At 40.6% G+C, this 19652-nt stretch overlaps 1 protein-coding gene across 4 annotated transcripts in view; it reads right to left on the reverse strand.

Annotated features, from left to right (window-relative positions):
- Positions 1–1124: 1124 nt before the first annotated feature.
- Positions 1125–19652, reverse strand: part of KAZN (kazrin, periplakin interacting protein) — a 125586-nt gene continuing 107058 nt past the window's right edge. For 2 of the 4 annotated variants that reach the window (XM_053451486.1, XM_053451488.1), the window contains 6 exons: positions 19116–19252; positions 12315–12485; positions 10225–10308; positions 3982–4171; positions 3049–3179; positions 1125–1531 (listed from right to left, as the gene is read on the reverse strand). In XM_053451486.1, coding sequence (XP_053307461.1) covers positions 1364–1531; positions 3049–3179; positions 3982–4171; positions 10225–10308; positions 12315–12485; positions 19116–19252 — 881 coding nt within the window. In that variant the 3' untranslated portion in view covers positions 1125–1363. The remainder of the gene's footprint in view (positions 1532–3048; positions 3180–3981; positions 4172–10224; positions 10309–12314; positions 12486–19115; positions 19253–19652) is intronic. The other 2 variants (XM_053451487.1, XM_053451489.1) reach the window with 1 other exon arrangement.

The following is a 19652-nucleotide window of genomic DNA, read 5'->3' on the forward strand; positions in this document are numbered from 1 at the left end:
CAGACCAATTACAGGCAAGTCAGCCAATGTGTAAGAGTTTAAATAACACAGTCACTTGCACACATAGAGTACTTCGATATAAAAATGCCCAAACAATGATTTTTTTTTTCTTTTTTTATAGGATTTTGTCAGACTACTCTGCATGGCCCCAAAAATAGCTGCTTTTCAATGAAAATCACAGAGGGGGAAAAAAAAAAAGGATGTTTGCCTTTTTTTATATATATTTTTGCACAAAATTTTTTTCAATAACTAAAAAAAAAAAAAAAAAAAAATATTCTGGATTTTTTTGTAAATTTTTCTGTGACCTCCTGCGTTGGAAAATATGTAAATTTCTCCAAATCCTCATAAAATAGTAACTTTTTTTTTCTGAACACTGAGGGTAGGGTGCAGGGGGGATATTGGAAGACATAACCGAGCGAATATTGAAATTGTTTAAATTGCTAACATAATTTGGTTGCGCTGAATTTCTTTTTTTTTTTTTGTCTGAACCCACCATATATATATATGTATATTTATATGTATATATCTGCGCTTATTACATTGGCGAGTCAGCAGCCATAGAGAACACATGATATAAACATACCCTTCATCCGATAGGAAAAATATAACTTCAACATTTTCTTTTATAATTTAGATAAAACAACTTTGTGCATTTATGCAAATAAATTAAAAAATACAAAGAAAAAAAAACAAAAAACATTCTGTCTGGCAGGCATTAAAAGATTAATACATCATCCAGAAAAGTACGTTTCTGAATAAAGATTCTGTGTATAGAATATCTTTTTTTTTGTTTGTTTTCTACAAAGCGCTGGCACACCCCTTGAACAGGATATTATCACTTAAAAACATATCAAATACAGAATGCATCACACCATGGGCTCAACACACCAGCTTTCTGGACAAAAAGACGCTACAAGCACAAAGTGCACAGTTTTTGTTATTTACAAATACACAGCAGTTTTTCAAGTTTTCAAAAAAACTAAAAAAAACTAAAAAGAGAAAAAAAAACTAAAAAAAAAAAAAATTACCAAAATAAGCCAGAAAAATTTTTAAAAAAAATCTAACAATAAACAAAAAAATTATTAAAAATAAATGCCCTTACCCCGATCGCAGGGACTAAAACCCAGTAAAACCATAAAATTTTTACAACACACTTGCATCGCTATAATGGACGACAACGGATGTTTACACACATTTCTCTAGTATTTACAGCAAGTACAGAATCGGCGATGCAAAAAAAAAAAAAAAAATGAAAAATGATAATAAAATATGAATAAAAGGCTCACTTGTCTTGTGACTTGGTAAACGGGCACCAACACCCTTTGACATTTACACACACAGAATACACAGGCAATACAGCTGGTCACCAATCCGCGTCCTCTTCAATGTAATAGTCAGGGGTCGTACCGTCAAAAAGGCCAGGATCTAAGGATTTCCGCTGCTTTCCCCTTGCAAAAACTCTTGAAATTGAACCAAAGCCCATCTTCTCTTTTTTCTTCTTCCTCTTTTGGTCTTCGAGGTCTTCTAAAGACTGCGAACGAAACCAGCGGGAAGGAAAAGTTACGCTTGGGTCTAATAAATAGTTTATACACTCTTTGCAAGCTCAGGGCTGATTGTCCTGGAAACGCGTGACCTGGCAGTCGCTGTCTGACTACAATTCCTATCATCCGACGCAATCTACAACTTGGAGTTTAGGTGTTAATTCGAACACAAAGGTGCTCTTCCTTTTAGAGGAAAACAAAAACCTATCAGGCTCTCTAACATTTATTATTTCCACTGGAGGTTCAATTACATAAAGATAGCCAATCAGGCTCTGTCTTAGTGTCACCTGACAATTAAAAGCAATCCCGAAAAAAAAATTATGAATACAGTGAAATTTTATATTATTATAGAATTATTTCGGGGCAGGTTTGTACACTCAACAGAACTTTTTAATGCTACATTTGGCGTGAGGATTAAGACGCGCTTACTGTAGAGGCGATACCGCCAGGGGAACATCTCATTTGGCTCAGAGATGCATGAAGGGGGAAAAGCGTGTGGCCTGTGAAAGCTTAAAAAAATAAATAAAAATAATAAAAAAAATATAAGGGGGCACTTTAGCCTTTGAGGCATCTCTACATGCACCTTTTATTTTATTTTTTTATTTTTCTTTATAAACTATGTTGGGGTTTGGTCTACATCTGTATGAACCATTCTAAGCATGGAACCCCAACAAAGTATAATATCCGCTCATCGTGTGGCGCTGCATAAATCACTAGATATTAGATTGCGGGCTTAAGGACTCCAAGACAAACAGCAGTCCCCTTAATGTTACAATGTAACCCGGGGATTCAGTGTTCCTTCCCTTTAGAGCCAAAGACCTTCCGGTATAAGGTGAAGCGGCACGAGCCCATCGGAAAACGGGCTGCGCCATGACCCCGATCCGGTCCTCGTCTAAAGCTAGCATTTATAACGCTGGGTTTTCGGACACATCGAGAAGGTGGAGCAGTGGAAGCTCCAGAATCTATTTAGAAAAGTTCACGAATTTCCAAAATTAAATAACTTAATCCGCCGCCACTAAAGACTTTCTGCACTTACACAGGAGCGTCTCGGAACGCCCACGCAGGCCGCGTTGGGTAAAATCCCCGAGCGTCTCTTGAAAACGCGCTCTCGCGTGTACACATTAGTCCTACGGTCTCGGTAATCCTAGCAGCTTTTCTCCCTTATTTTAGACCGCGGAGCCTCCTTCCGTTAGTAAGACGGAACGCGCCGATCCGACAGCAATGAATCTCAATGAATTCGTCGGCACGCTCGCTCGCCAACGTATATAATTTTCCTCGGCTCCTTATGTCACATCTAATTCCCGTACCTTGTAACTAACCCCGAATAAAGGCGTCAGCGCCGTCGCCTATAATGAAACACAACAGCCTCTCGATCCGCTCGCGCCAACCCAATCTACTCAGCGGAGCGCGGCGACGGAACATGAAGAAAATAAGGCAAAAAGGGTTCAATTGCAGGAAATGATTGTAGAAGCCGAAAGGAAAAGCAAAACCTACACTACCGTCTTACATTGCAGAGGGAATGCGTTCGATGCCTCGGGGAGTTGATGTCGCTTGGCGTCGAAGACCTGTCTCCTTCTGCTGCCGACGCGTCAGATATTATAGAGGGTTGTCTTGAGTGGCAGGGACTTACTCTGACCGCTTAAAGAGAAACAGCAGGGAATGGTCTTTAAGTACGGAAATGCCAAGTACGGACAATTCAAACGATGAAGACACACAGACGGAGACGACGGGATAAAAGTATTAGCACAGAATAGATATGAAGCTTGTGAACATTCGTAGGTAGGACGTTACTGGCGACTGTATATTCTGTTCTAGGAATACCTAAAAGCATTGTGTGCAAAACGGGGAGTTTTAGGAATGGAGACACTGGAAGAAAAAAAACACAAAAAATGAAATAAAACAGAAAGGCAAAAAGAAACAACCAAAGAAAATGTGCAATAAAATACTAGAAAGGAAGGTAAATTTCAGTTCCATGGAACACGCTGCCCCAGCTAAAACAGAACGTGATGTCTGGTTAATGCTTCTCAGGTGTTGGATGCCCTTTGGAGACGTCCTACCCGTCATTCCTCTCTTACCCTCTCTCTTGGACAGTTGGGCTAACGGCTATGGTTGGGCCCCCCCCTTTTGCCTGTAGCAGTTTTAGGACCTGGACTGACCATCTGGCGTATCGGGCAACTGGCGGGTAGCCAACATACTTACTGATAATGGCGCTTCAGTGGCAGATTGGGTCCTACAACGCGGGGAGCATGTCGCGAGAGCATAAAAATGTAACATGCGTCCACGTCTATCTAACTGGCAGTCGCTCGTCTTTAAGTACCAGGGCTGCCTAGGTGTTGCCCATACAGGCGCCGTGGTTTAAGTACAAGGAGCTCCATCATTGTCCTACCCTGCCTGTTTTCCACGTGTTAGGACACGGAACTGCCAGAAATGGGGAACAAACCTTGTCGGTCTGCGGTATGCTGCGGGTGCGCGTGGTATAGCGTTTGCTGGCTTTGCCGTATGGCAGCGGTGAGCGGCAGATCCGCATGCATGACCCACTCCTGGTTCCCGTTGAGCACCGTCTCTCCCGGCATCGCTAGCGAGTGGCGTTTGGGGACATCTTTAGTGAGTGTTGCTAAAGACTGCTTGGCCTAAAAATAATAATAAAAAAGAAAATTACAAAAAATGAACAAAAAAAAAAAATTTAAATGAAAAAGGTCTACGAAATTATGTTTTCCATCACATATAACATCCGATATTCAAATCAGGCTGGATGAAAGATATATGTCATCATCCAAATAGCTTCCTTGTCAAAAAAAAAAGAAAAGAAAAACAAAAAAGCCACCACTTACCTCAAATTAGAGAATCACAGAAGACTGCCTTAATTTGAAGTACATTGCAGGAGCCCATTAAACCCACCATATAAACGCGCCTACAATGTATTCGCATTGTACTCCGTAAAAAGCCTTTAAATACACACCGAAAAAGGCTAATTCCAGCCTCTGAATGCCGGCATCTAATGGGTTTTACATTTCCCGTCGACAACAGATCTCTGAGAAATTATTCTATATACCATTATGGCTGAACGCTGCCATCAGAACGCATCCTTTTCAGGATTTACAAGGAAAAAAAACATGATTTTAGAAAGGCTGCTCGAAGCGCCCGAAAAAGACGGGGAGAAAAGCAGAGAAAATATCGGCGCTCCCCGCGTTAATACCCAGAATCTATTGCCAGGTGGTTGCTACCTTTTACTCAAAGGGTTAAAGAAATTAAAAGAGAACATAACGTCACAATAAATCAATAAAGCCTATAAAATACTACGTGTCTTGCACAAACACCGCTTAAAGGCTTGGCCGATTTCAAAAGAGATTTGCGTTAATGTCATCTGCGGACCTAGAAACAGGATTTGCCGTCACACACCTTTCTTCTTACCTGCCTTAATTTTATTTACCTTTTATAAACCATTTTTATAACTGGCAGGGGAATCAGGAGAAGGAGGTTATGTATCCATGGTCCGCATGTATAAATATTGTTTAAACCATATAAAAAAAAAAAATAAAAAAAAAATCAATAATTCAATAAATAATAATAATAAAAAGGTAGATTAAAGAAAAATGAAGACAAAACTAAACGAAAAGAAAAATGGATGTAATATATGGTTTATGTAAATGACATAAAATGCAGACACCCTGTCCAGGGCTTTATTTGCAGTCTTTTGGTTCTGCTCAATATCCACGGAGAAGATCCAAGTAACTATTTTTTTGTCAGTCTTTTCTCAGGCTTTTTAGGGGATGTAAATTACATTTTTTGGTAACAGCGGTTGTGAGTATCCGCCATGTGGAATTCTGAAACACCGTTGCGGACTGACAGCTCTCTCTATCTATTCTTCTGGATTAATGGAAAGGAGATGGAGAGAGAAGAGGAAATAACGGATGCATTGAAACATACGGAGACAATGTTTGTAGCAGACAGGAGAGATGAGGACAGAGTCGGCTCAAAGCATTCGCGGGGGGTAACCTGTAAGGGCATCGCGTGTCACCATCAGTGGCACTTTTGCTCCGTGCAAAAATATGATGTCATCAAAACATTAAGATGTATTCATTAATGCATCACCACCTCAAACCACTTTCCTTTTATACGCCTATTTATCAATTTGTTTGGCAGTCTGGGATATATATTCAACAGGACTTTCCTTGGGATCACAATGTTATTTTTTAATCTATGTATGGAGTTTTTATTGCTCAGGAGTCTGCGGCTCTGAACATGTTAACAGATGCACAGGAACGTAGAACCTGCCGGCAGATCGGCCCCATTCGGCCCCCGTCTAGTCGCCTGTTTCTCCTGCTGTAAAGACTCAAACCTTAATCAGTCGTTGGTCTCGTCTTAGATTCAGGAGCCGTATGTCTATCCCATGCATGTTTAATCCCCTCGCTGTATGGAACGGTGGTCACTCCATTGAGTGGCACCAGAACCCTTCATGCTCACCAAGTAGATGACGTACGGTCACAATAAAGCGTACAGGCGTAGGGTAGGGATGTGCGGAGCTACTCAAGAGCCCCATCTGCCATCTCTTCTGCTGAGCAATTACAATAAGTAGCGTTCTAAGATCCATTAATTACGATCACCTCGTCGTGATCCTCGGAACGCTACAGAGCTGACATCTTGTGGAACTCTGGAAATCTTTTATCTGTAGGCCAAGAGGAAATACGACCGACGGAAACCTGCAGCCAAAACCACCATCTGCCAAAAATCAAGAGGAGGAACACCAGGGCCGGCTACGCGCTCGCTCGGGTCTGTCGCACCCATCAGCGGAATTTAAGAATCTAAAGATTGATCGTTCCATCTGGAACATGAACGGACAAAACCCACCGGCGGGATTAATCATTGGCTCGTTTAGCTGAAGGAAGGTGATTTCTAGTCTTGTTTCACTTCGGACATTCCCAGTATATATTTCTTTTATATATTTTATATTTTTTGTTATTTTCTCTGACAAGCGTAGGTAATAAAGTAGGGTTTCTGGGGCGCGCGTTAATCCACACAAAGTGTGTTGATGTGCTCTGCACCCTACAAGGCTTTCCTTCCGCGAGGGACGCGGGGAACTCCGAGACGCTTCCAGCTGTTCCTCACCCAACGAAATCCATCCCTCCGGCCTTTTGCAAAACCTGAAAAATTATTCGCTTCTGCCAAAACTCTTATGGCTTCTTGCCTCGTTTTCTGGAATGTCAGCTATTTTTTTTTTATCCTGACGGCCAAAAACCTCTTTGGGTCTGGATTTGTCTACAAATTCGACGCTCGGAAGCCTGAGAGTCTAGAACCACGACGGATACAAACGATCCAATACATGCCAAGATCCTTACATTAAGTCAATGGTGCGCATGACACGGGAAATTACTACAGCACATACGGTCTTGGTAACCCATAGCAACCAATGGAACGGTTCAATCAGCAGGCACTACTTTCACAATTACGTTTAACGCATAACCCCTATACCATTTTGTTCAATATCTTATCATAATTTGCTTTTTAACCTTTTAAATGCCATAGGGATAATCGATGTGCTGCTGACACTTAGAGAGCCAACGTCACGTTGATTCATATTAAAGCCTTTCTCCGCATGGCCACTTCACATGCAGACATGGTAACCATAGCAACCATACAGGCCCATATAAATTGTCCCGTTGCGCACGGACACCCTATTTCTCACTCACCTCAGGAGGGTTTTCAACAAGAAACCGCTCAGAAAGACCAGTCCTGGGATGCGTTTAACCCCTTCCGTATTCACTATAGCGGCTGTCAGAGAAGGATAGTAGGCAGGGGAACGGGGCATTAAATCGCATTGGGGTGGGGGAAAAGTGACAGGATGATTAGGTGGGGGGCAGGGTAACGAGGAGGTAAAAGTACAGGTTGGGTAAATTACATTGGATTATAGAAGAGATTAGAGGTGAAAGATAAAGGGCAATAATAGATTTGTTTAAGGAAAGAGACAGGAATCATAAATCTTACAAGGAATTAAGGGAGGATAAGGAACACCGTGAAACCGAACGCTACTATATATGCGATTTAACTCACTGCAGAGGAAGATACCTTTTATTTGTTGTGGCGTTTATTACTTGAGATAATTAAATTTACTGTGCTTTAGGGCATTTTTTAATTTTAAGATTTTAATATCCTTAAATTCCCGGGATTTCTGCATGTGTCAGACAGCAATTTAAACGGAGATGCCCGTGAACATATTTCTTTGAAATAAACAAACAGCTAATTCTAAAAACCTCGGTATTTATTTCCTTTTTTTCCTAGATCGCATTACGGAGAGTGATGGGAGTGATTAAGGGCCATTGGAACACAGGAGTGATGGGAGTGATAAAGGGCCATTGGAACACAGGCGTGATGGGAGTGATAAAGGCCATTGGAACACAGGAGCGATGGGAGTGATACAGGGCCGTTGGAACACAGGAGCGATGGGAGTGATACAGGGCCGTTGGAACACAGGAGTGATGGGAGTGATAAAGGGCCATTGGAACACAGGAGTGTTCCTGTGACAATAGTCATTTACAACATTAACCCCGTCTGCGCTGGATTTCTAATCCATTTCTTGCTATTTCAATGGAGAAAATGTGCTTTTCTTTAGAAAACAAGGACATTTCTAAGTGACCCCAAACTATTGAACTGTAGTGGTTTTAAAAAATAAAAAATTGACAACCCATTTGCAGACCTAATGAAAACGCGCAACATTTCATTATACCAGACGCAGCTTCTGAAGCTCAAATTAGAACAATGCACAGGAGACCGTTTCATTTCACTAAAGTGTTTCAAAAAAACAAACCGGAGCTATACTTTCTTCCCACCGGGACGTTTATCAAGACGGTTCCTGCCTGGAGTTTATTTAAACGCAGTATTTACAGGGTTTCATTTGTCTTGACGTTGCGTCTGAATGCCTGGTGCACACGTGGTCTTAATAATTAACCCCGTTGGGGTCGCCGTAAATTTACTCAACGAGGATTACTGTATATTTTGGTGAAAAGTTACAGCCAGTCGTATTTAATTGTGACGTATTTAACACGGAACTAGCTATTCAAGGACAGATATTAAACGGCAAACATCTTCATTTCAAATATCGACACAGATTTTTTTCCCCTGGTTATCTGTGATGGAGAAAAAAAAAAGGAAACGAGAAGAAAAACAGCAAATCGGGTATTTTAGAGAAAACAAAAATAACCCAATTTAAGTTATTTAAAAGGAAGCAAAGGGTTTCCAGCAGGGGCTAATCATAATGGCCAACTCCTTGAGAATCCAAAGGCATCTGCTTTTAATGAGCGAGGAAGATTGAGCGGTTTGCGCGGCCCCTGCTGGGTAACATCACTAGAGCTCCCTGTGCCGTTCTTCGCTCGTCCTCGCGGAAAGATTGAGAGACGGATATAAGCGATGGGGAGGATCGATAAACCGTCAAGAAAGAAAGAAAAACTCAAGTCCTCACACATAGTCCTATTTAGTTAGAAAAAAACAAAAGAAAACAAAAAAAACCAGCAAAAAAACCCAAATAAATAAAAACAAAAAAACTTACTGATCCGCAGCAAGGGTATATAAGTAAAATTATGCTCCCATAGACGAGGGGCAAAAAAACCCAAAAAACCCTATAGCGCAGGGGTGTCCAACCTGTGGCCCTCTAGCTGCTGTAGGACTACATACCCATACTCCTCAGCCGGCCCCTTAGCTTAGCATTATGGGAGATGTAGTCCTGCGGCAGCTAAAGGGCCGCAGGTTGGACACCACTGCTATAGCGCAAGCCATATACATTAGATTTATTAGATATACATGAGATTTGCATTGTGCTAGAAAGCGACCAGCACATGTATAGTTCAAAAAGCATATATTTTCCAACACGTCGTCAATGATTCTTAATGCAGAACACTTTGGGAGAGGTTTCGGGGTACGGCTCCCAGCTCTGCAAACCCAGAAATTTGTAATAAAAATAATACATATTAATCAATAAATGTTTTGCGTGATAGTATGTGCTTGGGAGACATTTAAAGAGTGCATCGCCTTTAAACGGGATTTTTTTTTTTTTTGAATGGTAAAGGAGTTATTCCCTCTTTCATGGGATCAGGGTAAGTAAATATGCGTGGCTCAGATATTAGAGGATTAAAATGTTACAGTTTTCAGAAAATGTATCTATATTTAAAAGGACATAGCTGGTTACATAAAAAATAACAAATTATTAAACAGGAAGATAATAGCGTTTTAATTGAATCATAATTAAAATTAATCCCAAACACATGCATAAGTGCCAACACGTAAAAATCTTAAAAATTTCCTAATATCTGGGGTGTACGCTGTAAATAGAAAATCAGAATATGGTGGAACGTATAAAGATGTCTTTACTTTGAGACTCGAGATTCTCAGCATGTAAAAGCCTATTAAAAGGTCTTTTGGATTAATTATACATTTTCTTTAATAGAGTTATTTTGTTGGCAATTATGCATATGCCTACCCCGTTAGCACAGAATTTATAATCGGATTACCACTAGTGTGTTAAAAATAAACAAAAAAAATGTGCGAATTTCCAGAATATAAGGGTGCATGTTAGCCATGACAAAATTGTGCATTCTGATCCAATTATATAAAAAAAAAAGGAAAAGAAAAAAAAAAAGGACATACAATAATTAGGGAAAATGGAGTAAATTTTCCCTAAAGGCTCCAGTCTTACCGAAATCCCTCTTGATGAGGGCTCCTTCTCTGAGAGGTGATCAAAAACACGATATTCCTTTCTCTGGGCAACACACCTTGTTATCTGGAGAAACAGGTCACAAGAATGATAATCTAACTGGGGAATCCTTTAATTCGAGCCACATTGGAGGGGCAAGAGGAGAATAAAGAACAAACTATATATATATATATACTACATACAACATTAAAAGGCAAGTGAAAACAGATCAATGAAATTTGTAAAAAATATGTTTCAAAATTAAAAGATTTATTTCCCATCTTTTTTTTTTTTTTTCAATATAGGGAAGAGAGAAGAAAAAAATAATAATAAAAAAGAAAACCATAGGTCCGCGCAAGCAATCACATGCAAGACCAGGAATTTAGAAAACTTTAGAGTTTATGCGAACAGAAGACGAACATTCTTTCAAGAAAAAAAAAAGAAAGAAAAAACAAAAAACACAAAAGTGACAAGATTTGGAAGAAGAAAAAAAATAAATTACAAAAAAGGACTCCAAATTGGATTTCGGACTAAAAACGAAACAAAGTTACAGGAAAATAACAGAACCTGTATCTGCATTTTGTATCAACTTGTCAATAATCCAAATTATTGTAGGTAATTCGTTTAAATACATAGTTTAGGAGTTGGCTAAATTCATCCCCAGATGAATCCCCAAATTAATAACCGTTAATGGCCCGATATATGGTGTCAACTTAAGCTAAACACTATGTTTTGTCTTGGGTAATATGGCCATTTTTTGTTTGTTTAATTACTAAAAATAAATGAAACACAAAAAATATTCCAAATAGACTGCTGTATCCCCCATCATTTTCTAGAATAAGAGGCCATACTGCTTCACCTACCCATATTTATTAAATGAATGTCCAGCTATAGAAAAACCTGTATAGCTTGGACACCCGTCACCACTATGGAATTACTCCAGCCGCATATAGAAGAAACCATCAAGTCATAAAATAAATATAATGTCAATATAATAAGAAAATATTATGGAGAAATGAACCCAGTATAATACCCTTGTGCAATATCGCAGATGCAGACATTACCTGTAACAAGTGTTATTCCCGTAAATCTAATTAATTGATTAATTGGATCAATCAGTTCCCATTGGCTGTTTCTAAGTGTGTGTTCCCTCCTAGGCTTCCGCTAAATACCTTTTGCAGAAGCTTATTTCCAGTTTCCTCTCTCCACCACTAGGGGCAGCAGTGATGCCACCATGCGGTAAAAACCATGCGGTAAAATTATTATTATTATTTATTGTTTTATATAGCGCGCTAAGGTTTAAATACAAGACTGGAGTAGTATCAAAAAACTGCCGATAGTTTAGTAATTAATAGCTGTCATACATACATACACACATATATAATATTATATATATATATATCACACACACACACACACACACACACACACACACACACACACACACACACACATAGCGTAGCAATAAGGCCGCTCAGACAAGAAGAAGCAGGAGCAGCCACCATCTGCTTCTAGTTTGGCATCTCGTAAGATCACCAGCTGGAAACACAAATCATTTGGATGCCGTGGACTTGTCACCACTGATACACTTTACATGTGTCATTTCTCGGCTCCACGACAATATTTTCGGTTCAGAATGTTACGCATCAACAACAACAACGCATTCCACTCTCCCTCCAAAGCTAAAATCTAAATGTGTGACCTGTACTGCGAAAGATTTAGGCTACTCATAACGAAGAATAGTTGTGTGTGAGTGTGAGTGTGTGTGTGAGTGTGAGTGTGAGAGTGTGTGTGTGGGGGGGTTCAGATGGAATTCTGGTACAAGATTCTTAGGTCACTGACCACATAAATTCTCCAGAATTTGTCCTAAATTAGCAGCATAAAACCGTTCTGTTCCTAGGACAAATATTTTCAACATACCACAGTGGACAGAAAAACAGATCTGGCTCACATGCTCACTAAAAACAGCAAGTGACCCCAAAGGACAACGTGCATACAGAAAAAAAGGAAAAACAAAAAAACACAGGAGGGAAAAAATAAATAAAAATCAGTATTTAAAAACAGGTTCCCCCCCAATTTTATGAGGGTCTCACCATTGCAAGCTCAGCTTCAAGCTCTTTAATTCGGTTTTCCTTTAAATCCAGCTGCGACCGGAGGGCCGTTACATGGTCCGTCGCCTCCTTGGCTTGGCGCCGAAGTTCCCATTTTTCTCGTTCTAAGAGGTCTTTCTCTTTTGCTAAAACCTTCACTGCATCTTCGCTCTCCTGAAAGAGGAAAACAAAAATAGTAAAAAACGGGCAATCACAGATTTTTGTGTCCACAAGAAAACTTTGGAGGAGACACAAGGGGAGGTCACCTAAGGTCAAACACCGAGGACCTGACCATTTATTTCTGCAGTCACATCTCATTTACACTTTAAGGGATGACCTCATAATAAAGGATATCAAGCATTGATGATGAAACACATGGCATAAAGGTTTCTAGCGACAGATTGGTGAGGAACTTTACTTTGTTCTACGTTGTAGGGACATCCTAAAGAAGCCATAATGTTAAACGACCCTCAAGAGTGGTGGTCTACCGGTACGCCTTTGGATTGGTGAAGAGGGATTAGAACCCATTTAAGATCTGCTGGACCCATCAGGAAACTGAACCTAGAGTGACCTCATTCTACAGAATACTGGTTGTCCAGGGTTTCCAGGGCACCCGAAAACCCAGCCAGATTATTTTAAGAAGTTACAGTCCGTGTCTATTTATCACCGGAATTCCACAAGTCAGCTAAACGAACCTGCCATTTGGTGCCGTCTACCAAGTCAACAGTCATTGTCGAGACCCATTTGAAGTCAAGAAAAACCCCTAATTCTCTATAGAACACTACATTTTTTTTTTTTTTCTAAAAACCCGATCCAGTTCCAAGACATCCAGTTCTTCTTTAAAATTAAGTAAATAAAATAAATAAATAATAATAAAAAAAAGATAACCCATCGCTTGTAAAAGGATCATTTTACCATTGGCCTGCCAGATACGGACAAAACAAAAATTACAAGTATTTGTTTAATCTTTAATCACAAAAAAATTCCAACCTTCTGATGCCGTTATCTCCATCTTTGATATGTCGGATAAGGCAGTAATGAACCCGGATAGGATCCTCGGCATCACACGGCAGAGTAACCGGCTGCCGTCATATCTGGCCATATAAGTTAATGATCGCGAGCCGTTCACATAGAGCCGTTTGAACCAGACCTGACCCGATGAATAAACCAACAAATCGCGCAAATAAAACACTAGAAATAGAAAAATAGAAAAGGAGAACGAACACTTGTTCCCGTTTAGAGTGTCAGCTCTTTTGCTATATTATGTAAGTCCGTGCCGTTTTGTTATGTCCTATTAAACCATTGTACAGCGCTGTGGAATAGGATGGCGCTATGTAACAAAAATTTTTTTTTCTCATTATTTCATGCTTAAGATTTGTTGGTAAAAAGTTATAGCAAATAAGAAAAATGAGTGTGTATAATTACATTGTATAAGTGTGTGCGTAATGATATAAACACCTAAAATAGGCAGTACCGACCCAATTATCGTTTTCCGGGGATTAGAGGAACACGCACCGCTTTAGTGTCATAAGAGGGGTGTTTATGTCCAACCTGACCATTATCCGTTAGGTTTCTTTAATTTCTGCTTATTTCAGGTTTTGGGTGTCCATGACAGAAGGCCATAGGGCCCCTACTTAGCCCGAAAGGAGCGAGGCGGTCGCCCCGACCCAGAGCCCAGAGCGAGGCCCTCGCGCTCCGTTTAGCATGAAGCAAAGATTTAAATAGTCACTCATTTGCTAAACAAGTGGAATAAAAGGGTTTATTTATGGGTATTAATCATTAAAACTAAATCAGAAGCGCTTGCGCGGTCATCACAGAAAGAAAAAAAGATAGATTGTGGATGAAATGGAACATGAAAGCAAACCGGAATTGGCTTTGCGCCGGTGTATAGAGGAGCGGGAAAATCCTGTTGTCATCTGAAGGAATTACCAGTTCTGGGCTCCTAGGCATCTCTGTACATTCACATTTCATTCCGTCGAGCTCAGTGACATGCGCCCCCCGGGGTATACGACATTGCAGGGTCGTCCCTCTCATTTTATTAAATGGCCCATGAAGAAGGAATACGTTGCGCCTCCAGTTATACCGCACAGCTTTAAAAGAGATGCCATCGTTGCCATTTGGACAGAGAATGATTAAAAAATGAGCAGGATTAGGGGCATCAGGCGTCTGGTTTTCCAAATATTTGGGATTATCGGCAAGGAAAGACACAAGGATAATATCCAGAATGTCTACATTCCCAAAATTGAGGGTCGACCGCTGATAATGAATGTCTTACTCTTGGCCATCTGGAAACCTTAGCCCCCCTCCCAAAAGTTTGGGGTCACTTAGAAACGTCCTTGTTTTTGAAAGAGAAGCAAATTTTATCCATGAAATGATCAGAAATCCAGCACAGACAGGGTTAATGTTGTAAATGACTATTGTAGCTGGAAACGGCTGATTTTTAATGGAATATCTTCATAGGCGTACAGAGACCCTTTATCACTCCCATCACTCCTGTGTTCCAATGGCCCTTTATCACTCCCATCACTCCTGTGTCCCAATGGCCCTTTATCACTCCCATCACTCCTGTGTCCCAATGGCCCTTTATCACTCCCATCACTCCTGGGTTCCAATGGCACGTTGTGTTCGCTGATCCAAGTTTAAGTTTAAAAGGCTGATAGTTGGAAACTCTTTTGCAATTATGTTGCAGCTAAAAATTCCTTTGTTTTCCGTGAAAACAGCGGAGTGACCCCAAACCTTTGAACGGCAGCGCACATGTATGTGAGCAGAGTTTGGAATGACCGGAGACTTCGCGTGGGAGAGGTCACATTGTGACATTCTAAAAGTTCAGCGCTGTCTCGCAATAAAAGGTCCCAGAGTGGTTTCAAGCATTTCCAGATGTGACGGCTTCATAGCACATATATAAAGATGACAAGCAGATGTTGTAAATGACCTTGAAGCAAAAACTTATAAGCAGATCTTAGATAGAAAGGCTGTAGAGTTATAGCTGTGACTGCTAAACACAGATATCCTATTTTTATTAAAGAAATGGAAGTTACCGGGCAATTGGGATTCTGGCACAAAGTAACGTGGCTTACAACATGCATCGTGCGTGCGCAGCCCCATTATAACATGACCACCGGTATGAAACAGATGGCCCGGCTTATCGAAGGCGCGCTGTATTCATTACAGACTTCCCAATATCGCCTTTTCTTGCAGCTCACTCATGACCATAAGACAACGTTCACCGAATTCACCCTTAGAGAAAAGAAGGAGCGGAGGGAGGCACAGGTTTTATAAAAAGACAAAAATAAATTTAAAAATATTTTTTATATATTAATATCTTTTTTTTTTATAGTAATCTCACTTTGTACGTTTCGGTTAAACACTTGCTTTTCCAATGCTTTATAGCACTAAATGGATATATTAATTTAACGGCGGCCTCCAGGGTTCTAATAAAAAACTATCGTTTTGATGCATTACACACAACAAGGTAAACAAGCACCGATTTTTTTTGTTTTTTTTTGGGCGGCTTCATTTAATACGGGCTTCAAGGCAAATATCTATTTGGCTCGGCGAGCGCGAAACGCAAGAGCAATCATACTGCCAAATATCTATTCCCTATTAATTCGGTCTTAAGTGTTTGTGCTTAGTAAATACGGTTAACGGCTCAGCCTTTCTCGCTTTAAACGGCTAAAGGTGTACAAAGCCGGTGAGAGACGCGCTAATGCAATTTACCAATTAAATGCTTTTAGCGGCGCGCGAGGGGCCAGGGTCTTGGCAGAGCTGCATCCATTAATAGACGGCCCCCGGGGGAATGATATAACATTTCTTACGATTTAAACCCGAAAAGAAAAATGGCTTCTGAAAATCAACTCGACCCTTGTTGACGATATTCGATGCATTGCACCCCCCCCAATATTTAAGAGACCATGTGCAGCAAGGTGAGAATTTTAATAAAATAAATCAGTGGAACGTATTAAAAAAAAAAAAAAATATATATATATATATATATATATTTAAAAAAAAAAACAAAAGTTATTTATTTTTTTTAATGTGCCATGTGAAAGTTTTTGGAGTATCTGTAAAATGTTGACGCTAGTTATGAAAGTCATTACACTGTAGTTATTTTGGACATTCATCTGAACTTTCTCTTACAATTTACACGCAAACAAAAACAAAGTTACGCAGTTTAATAAGCTTTCCCACGAGCAGCCAATCAGGGAATCAAGTATCATTAGAAAAAAATGTTCTATTGATTAATGTCAATTAAATTCAGACGATTGGTCCACTTTAATGAGAAGTTTTAAACAAAGGAGGGTCACATGTTTTTTTGAGAGGGAATTTCTCCTTTTGACATTTTTAATATAAATAATAAATGCCGTTTGTGGTTCCTTCTCTAAGATCTACAAATAGAGGTTATTGTGAAAGTTGGCGATTCAAGGAATTAAGTCTTTTCTTTCATCCTCAAACTGTAGCTGAATACAAAAGGACTCGGTCCAGCTAAAGGAACGAAAAGGAGATAATCTCAACAAAACATCCTGTATGCATTCATCACGTTGAAGATTTGGAAGTTCTACTGCTCAAAAAATAAAAACATAACCCAAAATATCTGGAATTTTTACAAAAATCCTATTTAGCAATAAATAAACCAACCCGCGTGCGTCCACTACCCTCTATCTAATGCTGACTCTCTTCCTTCCATCCACGGATCTCAAATTCCCTATTCAACTTCTTCTACGCGTTTATTTTGTTTCCATGGCAACCGAACAAATGAATGGGATTTCCGAAAAACGAAAATGGACGAATTTGGTCCAAACCGAATGCGGAGACGTACGAATTTCGTCGAATACGAAGACCCCTCCCCCCCAGTGAAAAGGAACACGGATTTTCCACCGGCGCCCACGTCTCGTTTTAACCAACGCAGGCGCACGATGTTAGACGAGAGCGGCTTATCCTGTAACATTCCGCAGGACCAGGCCGTGTCCCGAAGGAGGATTTATTAGCGACCCCCTTCGCGTCTAACGGGGAGAAGCCTGGCCGGGCCGTCGGATGGTAAAGATGCCGAGGCTGAACATCCACCCAAAACGTACAGAGTTTTTATCTTTAAAATATTCACGCGTTCTAGAAGTTTCTGTAAATTCTCTTCGATTTCCTGCATCCGCACGAATCCTATCTTTACAAATTCTCACACCCTGCGCACGTTTCCTCTTTCCAAAACACGGCTCCGAGGGTGTCATCACCTTGATGAAGTGGCTGACATCTGGAGGCCGCAGAGTTTTTGGCAGGGAAGTTCCTTAACCGGAGAGGTAACAGACGTTACCTAAGAGCACGCTGTAGGCGGGAGAGTTTATTTTCAACTATAACCCTTTCAGTACCTGAAGGGCAAACTTTGGAAAGGTTTTTAAAATCAGAATCGTTCACACATGAAATGGATGAGAAATCCAGTGCACACGGGGTTAATGTTAGAAATTACTATTGTAGCTGGATTTTTAATGAAATATCTTCATAGGCATAAAGAGGCCCTTTATCACTCCCATCACTCCCGTGTCCCAATGGCCCTTTATCACTCCCATCACTCCTGTGTTCCAATGGCCCTTTATCCCTCCCATCACTCCTGGGTTCCAATGGCCCTTTATCCCTCCCATCACTCCTGGGTTCCAATGGCCCTTTATCACTCCCATCACTCCTGTGTTCCAATGGCCCTTTATCACTCCCATCACTCCTGGGTTCCAATGGCCCTTTATCCCTCCCATCACTCCTGGGTTCCAATGGCCCTTTATCACTCCCATCACTCCTGTGTTCCAATGGCCCTTTATCACTCCCATCACTCCTGTGTTCCAATGGCCCTTTATCACTCCCATCACTCCTGGGTTCCAATGGCCCTTTATCACTCCCATCACTCCTGTGTCCCAATGGCCCTTTATCACTCCCATCACTCCTGTGTTCCAATGGCCCTTTATCACTCCCATCACTCCTGGGTTCCAATGGCCCTTTATCCCTCCCATCACTCCTGGGTTCCAATGGCCCTTTATCACTCCCATCACTCCTGTGTTCCAATGGCCCTTTATCACTCCCATCACTCCTGGGTTCCAATGGCCCTTTATCCCTCCCATCACTCCTGGGTTCCAATGGCCCTTTATCACTCCCATCACTCCTGTGTTCCAATGGCCCTTTATCACTCCCATCACTCCTGTGTTCCAATGGCCCTTTATCACTCCCATCACTCCTGGGTTCCAATGGCCCTTTATCACTCCCATCACTCCTGGGTTCCAATGGCCCTTTATCACTCCCATCACTCCTGGGTTCCAATGGCCCTTTATCACTCCCATCACTCCTGGGTTCCAATGGCCCTTTATCACGCCCATCACATATTCTTTTTTGGTTGAAATGTAATTTTAGTTTTCTTTTTACCTCCATGTTGCCGACTGAAGTCCGCACTAAGCTTTAACAATGTATCCGGTGCTCTCTAGAACGCCTCTTTGATTAGATCTGAGCAGAGTGATTTAGGGTAGAAGTCAGAAAGGAGAAGAAAAAAAAGTATCTTTCACAATAGCAGCTTTGTGCCGTACTTTGTAAATAGTGAAGTGAACTCTGACTTCTGTCAAGTAGGTAGCGGAAGAAGATTAGATTGTATGGGAGAGCAGGTCCCGGAATACTGCATTCAATATATAAACTACATTTTATGTAAAAAACTGCATTTTGGAGGATTCTGAGACACGGAGAGAAGGCAAATCCCGTAACGGGGTATATTTTCCCTGCTCGCCTATAGCACCACGAGACAAAGTCACGTCTAGAAGTCGAGAGCGTCGCTTATGTGCGTACCTTTCTATGCTGCTCGTAATTTCGGATGAAGTCACGCAGTTGTTCCTCCCGACTCTCCAGGGTAGAGTAAAGCTGCTGCATTTGGCTCACTAAATCTGTTTTTTCAGACTTTAAACGCTTCCGATCGGCCTTCATAGCTGCATTAAAAACAAAAATTAAAAAATACAATATATATAAATGTTTAAATATTTAATAGATCTTTCAGGTTTGATTAATATCGGATGATTTGGGAACCGGCAGTTTCCAGTTTTCAATTAAAAACCAAATGATTTTGTCGGAAACCAAATTAATGTTACAGACAGGTGTAAAATTAACCGTACCGCTGATTTGCATACAGGGGGAAGGCGGATGACATCATATGGGCGTGTACCTATGATAAAGCCCCCCAAAAAAGCATAATTCCACTTTAAATTATAAAAATATATATGGATACACGCTCACACTATATCGATACACTCTCACACTATATTGTTTGAACCCGTTTTCTGAACTTGGTTGTCAATCATATTCATTTCTTTGGTAAATATTCCTGATCCG

The sequence above is a fragment of the Spea bombifrons genome, chromosome 12, assembly GCF_027358695.1.
Source record: "Spea bombifrons isolate aSpeBom1 chromosome 12, aSpeBom1.2.pri, whole genome shotgun sequence".
NCBI classification, from domain to species: Eukaryota; Metazoa; Chordata; class Amphibia; order Anura; family Pelobatidae; genus Spea; species Spea bombifrons.